The following is a 12,747-nucleotide window of genomic DNA, read 5'->3' as shown; positions in this document are numbered from 1 at the left end:
AAAGACTGGAAAGGTTAAATTTTCAGAGTACAAAAAAGTCCCAAACGTTTTTAAGCCACATTACATTTTCTCACTTCCTAAGTTTACGCATTTGTCACATTAGTATTACAGATAGCATAAAATTAAAAAGTTCGAGGTTAGAGTAGCCTCCAGTGGCATAAGTTTTATACGAAATTTAATGAAATCCGGCCAACCATTTTCTAGTTATTACATGCATACCGTCAGCTTATTGTAGATAATCAATTGATAAAAGAAAGTCATTCAGTTTCGGGTCCCAAGAACCCCACCCTCCAAAATCTCAGTTTTGGTAATGCTAATAATAACAGAACAGAAATGCAACTTTTTCTTGATGAACAATAATTGTATCTATAAAAAAGTAAAGTAAAAGCTGGCCAATATACGCCATGTAGGCGCTTGGGTGGAGAGGTGGTAAACTTGGCACTAGATGGGGTTGAGTGGTCAGCATCACGTCCCGGCCGCGATTAACCCCCGGGAAAGGACCCCGGTATCCATTTGACAGGAGGCTGTGTGGGCCCCAGAGCCGGTTTGGACGCACCCTCGGGGATCGAACCACGGTCGTCAAGTCCGTAGCCAGTCACTATACTGACTGAACTAGAGAACTTATAAAGGTATTTTGTACGAAAATTTTGCTATCTTTAAATATGATGCAAAATTGGTAAGCAATTGTTAACAGCGTAATTGTGTATGTGATTTAGTCCACCGTAAAGTATTTTGTTCTTGTATACCTAGGAATAAATTTTACATTCTATACTTGGATAGCCAAGAGTGTCTTTGACTTGCATTGAATTATAATCAGGTTAGACTGGCAATTTTAAGTAGCTGAGATGTCCACAAGACATTTATTACTATTTGTCACTCAAAGTTCAAGTTTGGATACACATATAGAAAGCTGTGAGAAGCTAAATTCACAACAGACAAGATGGCCGCTGTGTTGTTGCAGGAAAGTCGATTGATATAATAGTTTCACGAATAAAAAGTGAAGATATTCGTATTCAGCATATCTATATTGCATGGTTTTAAATAGTCTACTTCACAGAGAAATGGATACAGTAGTGCAGATTAATTCAGGAGAGGCCGGTATTGAAAAACAAGGAAGGTAGGTTAGGCTAGAGAATGTAAATAAAATGACATACGTCATAGACAATCGGTGGTATTTATAAAACATTACAATAAGAGAGTATGAATTGAAAAATAAAGAGCGTTTTCACAGTTATGTGAATCATACATTGCCCCCCAAAAATCATTAATTGTAATATAAGTGATACATGATTTGTATAAATGTTTGGGAAATGTGTTGCAAATTGGCTCATAGTCCTGCTTACAAGAACCCATCCTTCACTGAATTCACATAGAAATTAATTTGTGTTCTCTGAGTTACGTCTTAATGTTCCTCTTATAGTTGCTTGCTGCTTCGTTATGCAAGTCAGAATTCACTTGATGAGAGTTCTCAGAAACATGTACCACGACCAAGCAGTAAAGAGAAACCACCATACCGAAATCACCATCACACTCACAGGGCATTTGATGTAATGAATGTAATGAGGAAGTAAGTATTTACATTACACACAATTTTAAGCCCACTATTAAAAAGAAGAAACAATTGAAATATAGGGTTTGCTGTACATTTTATAATATAATTTTTTCATGTTTTTACACAGGCAAAACCTATTGTGTGATGTAACACTAGTTGCTGACAGCATCGAAGTACCAGCCCATAAGATGGTGTTGGCAGCATGTAGTCCGTATTTCTATGCCATGTTCACAAGTTTCGAAGAAAGTAAACAAGAACGTATCACATTACAAGGAGTAGATTCTCAAGCATTACAGTTGCTAGTAGAGTATGTCTACTCATCAGAAGTTCATGTAACAGAGGAGAATGTCCAGGTATGCTAGAGGCTTAAATTCTATAATTTTCTTTACCTATTTCCACAGGCTGTTACATTTAAAATATAACCCAAACTATGACAGTATATGTTAGCTTTGGTGACATCATATGAGGTTCCTTTTCATGACCTGTTTCCTTCAACCATATGCTCATCACTAATTTAATAGCAGCCCACTCGCTCCTCAGATCCATCATATCCCGCAGGTTTCAGCAAATGGATGGATAGGTGTTATTTATCCCAGAGTATTCTTACGTGAACCATGTATAGCTTATGTATTTAAATGTTTTCAGGTATTGCTTCCAGCAGCAAATTTGTTACAGCTGACAGATGTGAGGGATGCTTGTTGTGATTTCTTACAAGCTCAGTTGCATCCAACCAATTGTCTTGGAATTAGAGCCTTTGCTGATCTTCATGGTTGTCTTGAACTATTGAGTCATGCAGAAACATATATCGAACAGCATTTTCCGTAAGTTTTGAATGTAATAAATCTGTTTTTGAACAAGAAATTGTCAGTGTTTTCATTAAATGAATGGTGTTGACTGACTTCATGTTCAGACTAAATTTTAATTGGAATCTACTAGGTTTATTTACAACTAATTGAGTTGAGTCATGATATGAAATTTTGATATTATTTGTTTTGTTATTTTTAGGGAAGTTGTGGAATGTGAAGAGTTCCTGACATTATCTCATCAACAAGTTTCCAAACTAATTTGTAGTGACAGGCTTACAGTTCCATCAGAAGAAAAGGTTTGAAGCCTACGCTTTCCTTTATAATTTTGTCACCGTATACATTATTTTCCTACAAAATAACTGCAGTTGTGATTTCAATCCATTTTGTACTTAAAGTTGTCCAAGTTGTTTGGTTGGTTGGCTGGTTGCAAGAAAATTCTTGATTGTAAAAGAATTAAATGAAATGTACATATTTGGAATGTAATACTGTTTTATGTTATATCAATGGACATGTTAACATTTTACAATACCGCCTTCTTACTAGTTATTCTACAAAGTGGGTGCACTGAGAATTTTTGAATATTAAAATATGTGTGCAAAGAGAAATGTAAATGTTAAAGTGTCATAATTACTCTGTTACAGGTATTTGAGTGTGTGATTGCATGGGTTCACCATGACTTGGAAAACAGGCAAATGCACTTGGCAGAATTGATGGAGCATGTCCGGTTGCCATTACTGTCACAGGAGTACCTTGTACAGAGGGTGGAGGAAGAGCCACTGCTGAAAGCTAATTTACAGTGTTAGTTTCAATACAGTTTTCTTTCCCATGACATATGTTATTGTTACAGAAAGTTTAAATTGTTTGCATTCATTGTCCATTGCAGGTAAAGATTACCTTATTGAAGCTCTGAAATATCATTTATTGAAAGGTGAACAGAAGATTTTGTTTAAAACACCAAGAACAAAACCACGACAACCTGTAGGATTACCCAAGGTATGTAAGGTGTGCCATTAAGTGGGGATTGCAACATTTAAGACACCTTATAATTATGTTGGTTGTAGGTGTAGCGTACTGTAGTTGACCATATTAAAGTTGCAGGTTTTATAATCTTTATACAATTGTAGAATGATTAAAATACTAAGTTGTGTGTTCTGTTGTGTTATTATTAGGTACTTCTTGTGGTGGGTGGACAGGCTCCTAAAGCAATCCGGAGTGTGGAATGTTACGATTTCAAAGAAGAACGATGGTATCAAGTAGCAGAGATGCCAACAAGGCGCTGCAGGTGGGATGATAGTGCAGTGTTGCTTTTCCTGTAAAGTAATATGAATGTACATAATTGTTTTATGAAGAAAATGCCTTACAGATTGTCAGCAAAAATTTGGTAGTTGCGACGCACTACTTCGAGGGAATGACATACTATTGGAGCTATATGCAAGATACTTAAAGGAAGCCCATTCTGTATATTTAGGAAAAGAATTCTAACTTATAACCTTTTGCAGTCTAGCAATATTGTATAGTAAACATTGACATTTCAGGGATTAACTTAACTGGGGTCATCATACCAAAATTTCCATTTTTTTCAGCGTGGAATCCTGTTTATGTACCTCATCCAAATTTTTAGAACCTTTTACAACAATGTTGGCATCTTATTTAAATATAATGTTGCTTATTGTCTAAAATGTTTCTAAATTGTCGGGTGGGAGTCTGTTAAATTAATTTTGACTACTATTACCATATAGGGCTGGCTTATCAATGATTGGTGGCTGTGTGTATGCCGTGGGTGGTTTCAATGGCTCCCTGCGGGTGAGGACTGTTGATGTGTATGACGCAGCTTTAGATCAGTGGTCTTCCTGTGCCAGTATGGAAGCACGAAGATCAACCCTCGGTGTTGCCGTTCTGGGAAATTGCATTTATGCAGTAAGTTCATAATGCAGTATACATGAATTCACTCAGAACATTTATATGCTCATATTTTCTTATGTAAGTAGTTATTTCATAATTGTTTTCAGGTGGGTGGATTTGATGGCTCAACCGGTCTGAATTCGGCAGAAATGTATGATCCACGAACTCATGAATGGAGGATGATTGCTCCTATGTCCACTAGGAGGAGTAGTGTGGGGGTTGGTGTCGTAAATGGGTTGCTTTATGCTGTAAGTCTCTGTCCTGTTATGGCAGGATTATATGTGATGATCTGGCTAAGAACAGAAGTAAAACACTGTAAATGAAGCGTTAAGTGGTATCTTGCTTATCTCCTATGTGTGTGGCCAGTTTACTTGGGAATTTTTTATGTGGACATAATAGTGAACAATAATTGGTGTTGTAGCAGTAGACCCATTGCTTGGCCTCCGAGTTCACCAAATAAGATGCCCCTCGCGATTGCTTTGTATGTGGGTTAGTGAGGAACATTGTGAATGCTGAAGAATAAATAGTCCATGGATATTAATGACCTAAAGGCAAAAGTTATCGCATCTTTCCAGCAGGTGTTGGATGACATGGGAAATTGTGGCCTCAAGTTATGAACTGTGCATTGAGAATAACATTTCTTAATCATAAACTATGTAGTAAAAGTATGATAAATGTTGAGGTTAAAATTTGATGTAAAAATGTTTTAATTTTATTTGTACCATGACAGATGAACCTGTATTCTCTGTTACTTATTTGATAGGAGTGATACTTATGGGGTTAGATCTAGGAATTCAGAATGTTATAAATTGCATGTAGAATTGTTTATCTTACATTTGCATCATTCTGAAGAATGAAATTTCAAGAACAGTGAGTTAACTATTAATCTCGCTCTCTCTCTCTTTTCCCCAGGGATGCAGAGTTCATACCCTTATTTTCTGTCAAATTTTTAAAACTGAATTGTGAGGTGCTATAAACAAATCAGTGATGGCTTAGTTTGCTAATTTGAAATGCTGTTCTGCTGTGGGTACCATATTTATTCAGATATGTAGGGAAAGTAACTTTTAATTTGTGCTAGGTTGGTGGCTATGATGGTGCGTCAAGGCAGTGCCTGAGTTCTGTGGAGAGTTACAATCCTGATTCAGATACATGGTCTGCTATTATAGAGATGTCTGCACGGCGTAGTGGTGCAGGTAAGAACACGTTGAACTGGAACAGTACTGCATGTAACAGCAACATGTCTCTACTCCACTACTTGAGTGTATTTGAGGCATGTCAAAGCATACAGCGATTAGGAAGATGAAATACTCCTTAACTGGAGATAAAAGAAACAGTGGCAAATTATTTACATAACTATACTGATCAATCAGTTGACTGTTACCGGGCTGTCCCTTTCATTTTGTAAATTTAAAATGATGGGTAAGAAAGTTTGCTTCTCCTTCCGCACTCACATTTCGCTGTCTTGTCACTATGCCTTACTCAGTCCTACTTCCCTGCATTTCAGGTGTCGGTGTCTTAGATGGAATTTTATATGCAGTAGGAGGTCATGATGGTCCTTTGGTCCGAAAGAGTGTGGAATCTTATAATCCAGATACTAAAACTTGGACCCCAGTTGCAGATATGGCACTATGCAGGAGGAATGCAGGTATGTGTTCCATCTTTGTCAGTGTTATTATGAAACAGGTATGTGAAGTTTTACGTGTGGGTATGCAGTCTGACTTTATAGGCCTGAATGAAGTAATTGTGATCTCTGTTTTTGTAATTAATTGTTCATTAAACTTCTAATGAAATTTCTTTTGTGTGTACGAACAAGCACTTTTAAAGAATTTGTTTTTTTTATAAAAGTTGCTTGAATGAAAATCAGTTATATCATTATAGTCACTGTTAGCAACAACAACAACATAATAATAATAATAATACTGCTACTATTATTGTAATGTCCGCGCTGTAGCCGCGCGGTCTGAGAAATCTTGCTTCGGACCGGCAATACAGAATGTGTGCCGGTTCAAGTCTCGGGGAAAGAAATTTCTCACGAGGTTTTCGACTGGTGTATGGGACCGGTGCCTACACAGCATCGTGAGGAAATTGGGGAGCTACAATGGATAGCGTAATCCAGTCATGAAAACTAGCAATGGCTGGGTGTTCATCGTGCTGACTACACGTCACTCTATATCTGGTTGGATGATCGTTCACCTCTGCTTAGGCATGTGAACATGAGGCCAGCAGCCAGCTAGTCGGCTTTGGCTCTCAGAGGGCTGTTATGCCACGGATTAACTATGTAATAATAATAATGTGCCTTATGATTACTGTCATGTACTGGTTTCTATCGTAGAAACTATTAAGAAAAGAAAGCTCACAGTTGAAGAGCAAACTGTTCTGTCACAGGTGTTGTTGCCCTTAATGGAATGCTGTACGTTGTTGGTGGGGATGATGGTACGTCAAACCTGGCTTCTGTGGAAGTCTATAATCCCAAAACTGATTCCTGGTCAATGCTGCCATCTTCTATGGGTATTGGTCGCAGTTATGCGGGAGTTGCTATCATTGACAAGCCTATATGAAGATCAGCCCAGCCTGGGACAGAGGCATCCAGTGGGGTTTATTTACATTGGCTCCTAGTAAACAAATTGTTTCCACTTTGGTCTGCAAATATTGGAAACATGAGAGAAAGGCAGATACTGGATGTGCTTTTGAGACATGGCTACCTCTTGCCATCTTATTGGGAATTATAAATAGCTTTGTAGTCACTCAGGGGGTGCTGCCCCTTATCCCTTTGGGTATTAATATAAAGTGAAAAATGTTACAGTGGAATAGTAAATTTAGTAGAGCATGTTGACCATTTCTACAACAGTTAGCATAATTATTAATCATTTTTAAAAAGGGAAACGTATGGCAATTTTTTGTTCATGCTAAGTTATGACCATGATAGTGAAACTGAATATGTGTCTTACTTTGACATGAACAAAATTCTGTTGAGTATGGTTAAAAGATTTGTGTGTGTGTGTGTGTGTGTGTGCTGTGGCAGTTTATGCGGGAATTAACGATGTAAAAAAAAACACTCAACTATACAACCCTCATTGTCAAACCTTGCCAGTAGAGAAGATACATATGTAAAGAATATGACTGACAGAAAGTCAGTTGTTCATCATTTCAACTGAAAACTATATTTTGTTGCATTCTTCCTGCACTTTAACATGCATTTACTTCCCATATCATAATATATAAACAGCAGAATAAAAGGAATAAATTAAATAAAAACTATACTTCAATTTGAGCTCTACATGTCTCATGAATATATGTATGAATGTATTTATCTTGGCTGATGCATTTAATCATCGAGAGCAAAATTCAGTTTTCATTTAAATGTTTAGATATTGTGTTAGTTGCTTTTATATCTGACTTTGTGTATGGTTCATGGGAAGGAGAAAGAGCGGTTCTAAATTGTTTGAAAATAATTAATGTGGAACAGAGGGATCCGAAAACAACATCTTGTAGAGCGTATTTTAAACAGATTCTAGCATTTATTGGTGAAACATGGACCTTTGTAAAAAAGAAAAAGAAAGTCCAAATGGTGAATATGACGTGTTTTAGAAGTATTAAGAGAAGGACAAGAAGGGATAGAATTAAAAATTAAATGTTCAGAGAAGAAGTTGGAATTCAAAATTTTCATAATAGAAGATAAATTGTTACAATGATTTTTGCCATGTAAACAGAATGGAAAGAACAAGGATACTGTAAATGACGAGGATGTTAGAATTAAAATTTAGAGAAAAGAGACCATGGGATGACCCAGTACAAGATCATTCAGTCATGTACTAGAAGACATTAAGAATAGAGGAAAGAGCTGGCAAATTGAAAGGTAGAAGAGTGGGAAGATAGAAGAGTGGAGATTTCTGTCTTCTGGGTTGTTGCGCTGCGATGAATCGCCCTGATGACGAACACAGTATGACCTCTGAAACGTTGGTAAACATCGACCAGACTACACAACGCAACAACCCAGAAGACAGAAATCTTCATACTCACCGCTGTGAAAACCTCAAATCTTACATGTTATATATTATTTGCCAAACATTTTTCTACAGAAGACCAGGCAGTTGATCTGTTGTATTGTTTAAAGTTTAGTCTTCACAGTTTTTAAAGCACTTCGAACGTTGTCATAGTACATACTGAATGTCCGCAAGTTCACGAATCTTAATCCAATCAACTGTCACTACTTAATAATGACAGGAAACCGTTATACCTTGCGTTGTAAAATATTAGAAGACTGTTTTGCCATTATTTTGTAAATTCTAAATTGCCTACAGAAATCTCATACAAGAGACGAATTATATACCATCTAAATGTGTGTAAATTGTTTTATATGATATGTATTTTTTAAAATGTACCTGTTAAGATTAATTAGATTCCTGGACAAAGTATAATCTCGACTATATGACTACAGTAGTATGTATATGTGTGCGCACGGATGTTAGAATGTCCGTTCTTTGAATAATATTAAATTACATAAACTGTTAATGTAGCACCGCATTCCGAACAGATGCTTTGCATAGGAAACATGTTTAAAGTAAAGATTTAAAAGATTTGTAATTATGTAAATTTGAAAATACTTTCCCCAGAAAGGATGTATAGCTCATAAGCAGTCGTACTGAAGTTTATATATAAACATGAAATGTTTCTTTGCTGGTGCTTGAATGATATGATTTCATTATAGTTTTGTGACGACAGATGAAATTGATATCAGAATAGTGTTATTTCTTGTACTCGGAGTCATGTAGGTTACGTTACAAGAACATCTGACATTCCTGTAGTTGATTTTGTATTAATTATTTCCAGTTATATGAGAGAGGATCACAAGTGTGGAAAAAGACACACAATGAAAGAAAAATATTTGCAAGCAAATATGCACGTAGCTCTGAAAATGTTAAAATTTATAACCGAGGCTAAAAGCATTACTCACGATAAGATCTGATTGCTGTACTATATATATCAAGCAAAATAATAGATTTTGGTATTAATTTCCTCCAAGATGTGTGTTGAAGCTCTTTAACATTCCAAGTATTCATTCACGTGGAACAGTGAATTCTTGTAGTCACCAATTTGCCTAAATATGAACTGGCCCCTAATTTAACATGACAAGCGATGTCAAAGACATAGGAGGCAGAGCTTCCTTGTAATGTGTGACTTTTCTCACCTGAAAATATTGGAAACAAATTTAAGAAAATTTTTTTTTGTTTGTTAAGGTTAGCTGAGCGAATTATTTTGTATTTCAATAAAAATTATGCTGGTGATAGTTCAGGCATTTCCATTTGGTGACTAGAGAACTTTCATCAAAAAGACTAGTCTAGAAGCGGTGCACGTGTTTAATGGCAAATTCAGAGACAATTTATTTTTGAGTAAATACGGTGCATCGTATCCTTTAAGAAGGCTTGAAACACCAGAGTTTCTGTGATAGTTGATAGTGTCATTTATTCTATGTCCTTTGTCATTAATGTTTATTTGTAATTGTGTATATGTAGATTTTTATGGGGTTTAGGAGAAAAACCAAAAGGGAGAGGATAAGAAGCAGAAACAAGTAGAATTTAAAGATCATGTTGAAAGGTAAATGAATAAGTAACGGAATAAAATGATCAGACAAAGAATCCAAAAAAAGGTTTAATGTGAAAGTGTAGCCTGTCAGCCATATGAAGTCGTCAGAATGAAGGAATGTTATGAAATAAGACAGTGGATTGCCATTTAACTGGTGTAAGTGGGTCTGTGTGGTAGAGCGATGAATCAAAAGGCTTGTTAATCCAGAGTTACATTCTTTGCGTGGAGAGGAAAAAAATATTGAAACAATAAGATGTTACCAGCACGTACTACTTTTAAAACACAGAAGCAGGAATTTTTGCTTCTTGCTAAAGACATTCACAGTATAAACAAAATTCCACGTGTATGTTTCTGTAAATCCAAATGCAGCTTACTTTTAAGAGTTTTTTAGATTTGTAAGATTGTAAGCGTACCACATAATTTATAGAAAAGGATTCAAATCGTGCAAACTGAAACAAATTAAATATCAAGCACCAGTGGCATCTCATCAGTACAAGACGTTGGGATTGGCGGTACACAAAATGTGTGCGATAAATTCTGAAATAAATAAATATTATGCCTGAAGACTAAGAAGTTACAGAAATGTTCTGTTTTCTTTTGTAATATTCTCTGTTTTTATACACGGATTCACACTGGTCCCTCTAGAGCAGCAGTTTTCAACCTTTTTTGTTCTCGTACCCCCAGATATAATTTCTCTTCAACTTTGTACCCCCAAAGTTGTTGGTGTATAATTCAAGTTATACATAGTATATAATCTCCCAAATCGAATGTCCCTACGTCCGGTTCTCCTTTGGCTAACCCTAAATCTGGCCCTGATTATTCAGTGTTTATCATAAAATAATATTTTTTTTAAATTTCACGTACCCCCTAAGATGTCTTTGCGTACCCCAGGTTGAATACCACTGCTCTAGACGCTAATGAGTTGCCACTGGTTAGTTGCATTCAGAAGCTCATCTACATACCAGATGACGTAAGGAAGATGCTGCGCTGTGATAGTTAAGCTGACCATTAATCTGTTAACAGGAAAAAATAGATTGATGATGATCGTGTAATACAATTTGACTTGTTGGGTGTTTGGACCTTGTCCATCATCTCATGTTATAAAAAACATGAGGACTGGATTTGTCCTCGTCTTCAAGTTTAGTGAAGGAGGAACCTACCCCGTGGGGTCCGTTAGAATGAGCTAATCTAGCTCATTCTAAAAGACGACGGATCCAGTCCTCGATCAGATGATGGACCAATCCAAGAAAAAAATAAATAATGTAAAATGTATTCGTCTGATTCTAATTGTGTATGAAATATACAGATGCCCTTTTGTCGAAATACTCGCCTTTAACAAATTAGAGCCGTTCTCTTAGTGCTTTAATCTTCGTCATACGAGAAAAGGAGATTTGTATCTGTACTGTGAGGCTGGACCGCACGACGGACAAAGGTTGAAGGTAGGGTAGGATTAATTAACTTTAGTTGTCATTTTAATTGCAGTTTATGGAATAATTCATAGCCTCTTAGGGATTTGCTTAGTTACCATTGTAAGTGACTGTTACCATGATTGAAGATTGAGCGACTCAATTTGTGTTTAGTCGTAAATTTGTTGGTGTGTACATTTACAGAAATGTTTATATTTTATAAATTAGGAAACCCAGCTAGAAACAACCGGTGAAACAAAGACTGCTTCATAGATTGTGTAAAGAGATTATACGGTGGCTGTTTTTATCTTAATAAGTTTGTATAGTTCAGATTTTGGGATACTCATAACTTGTAATTATATGTAATTGTGATATATTCAATTGACAGACAACCTTAAGTCAGAATAAATCTTTGGCTTTATTTGAAACACAGAAAAATATAGGTGACCAGAATTTTCGAGTTTTATGATAGTGTCAGCCATGTATGAGGATGCATCGAAATACATCCCATTAGAGCCTAATGGTAACAAAATGTGCCACCTGCTTTAGCACTCTGTGACTCTGCTTTTTATTACAAATAGAGTGTATTTACAGGTTTCGTGTTATTCCAAGAGTAAACTGTGATTGTATCCCTAAACAGCAATAACCAATTAATCTTTGTAATGGAGACATTGTGATTTGTTTATGGTAGGGACTGAATGTTCAAATATTGTTTTGTTACGCTTTATAGGATTTGAGATTATCACAGCTGTGAGTACGAAGATGGCTGTTTTCTGCTGTCTGTTAGAAGTTTACCAACGGTGCTGCAACCCAGAAGACAAGCATCTTCGTACTCAGAACTGTGAGAACCTCAAAACCTGCTGTGGTTTGATTGGTTTCTTGCGGCGGTTTCAAAACAATTCTCGGAACAATGATGTAAATAAAATGTTATGAAATTGCACCGACAGGGGTGTAAATTCACATAGACATTTTCGGAGCTGTGAATAGGGTTTGTGTCTTGTGAATGAATGCTTTTTACTTGTAATTTAACCCCTGAATGCGTCAATAAAAACCCCCTTACAATTCCTGTTCTTGTGTACAAGTTGCCACAAAAAAAGAAAACGCAAGAAGCCACACAATTCACTGACTCATCATCAAATATAGCTTCAAAATACCTGCAACTGTGAACAATCTTCCCGTCATTAGACTCAGTTGCATGTCACCTACAGACACAGATGGGCGTGCAAATTTGTTACTAAGGACAGTGTCTTTCTGTTTGTGAGTCGCATATTTAACAAGACTTAAAATTCAGAATCGTGTAACACACACACATTGCAGAAATCTCTTTGATTTTCATGAACATAATTACAAAAGTACAGATATTGCATTACGTAAACAATACAGTTTCAGGATCAGTTAAGACGATTCGTATAGCGTAACTTCTTGTGTTGGGATTCTGGTATAATATTCCGCGCGTTAGTGTGCAGTCCAGCCCAAGGCTGTTTGCTGTTTAACGTGA

General features: G+C 36.3%; 1 protein-coding gene across 1 annotated transcript; it reads left to right on the top strand.

The window, feature by feature from the left end:
• Positions 1–901: 901 nt before the first annotated feature.
• LOC110831060 (kelch protein) lies at positions 902–12,314 on the top strand. Its single transcript, XM_087358934.1, has 13 exons — positions 902–1,117; positions 1,421–1,567; positions 1,680–1,905; positions 2,198–2,373; positions 2,558–2,654; positions 3,000–3,156; positions 3,242–3,351; positions 3,528–3,640; positions 4,098–4,275; positions 4,368–4,508; positions 5,339–5,453; positions 5,765–5,905; positions 6,646–12,314. The coding sequence occupies exons 1-13, from the start codon at positions 1,032–1,034 to the stop codon at positions 6,987–6,989; spliced, it is 2,031 nt and encodes a 676-aa protein (XP_087215060.1). The 5' UTR covers positions 902–1,031; the 3' UTR covers positions 6,990–12,314.
• The last annotated feature ends 433 nt before the right edge of the window (positions 12,315–12,747 follow it).

This window comes from Zootermopsis nevadensis, unplaced genomic scaffold (genome assembly GCF_977971745.1).
Source record: "Zootermopsis nevadensis isolate Lab colony 2312 unplaced genomic scaffold, Znev_1.0 Znev_ptg000030l, whole genome shotgun sequence".
NCBI lineage: Eukaryota > Metazoa > Arthropoda > Insecta > Blattodea > Termopsidae > Zootermopsis > Zootermopsis nevadensis.
The sequence above is the reverse complement of the archived record's forward strand: the minus strand, read 5'-3'. Positions and strand labels throughout refer to the sequence as shown.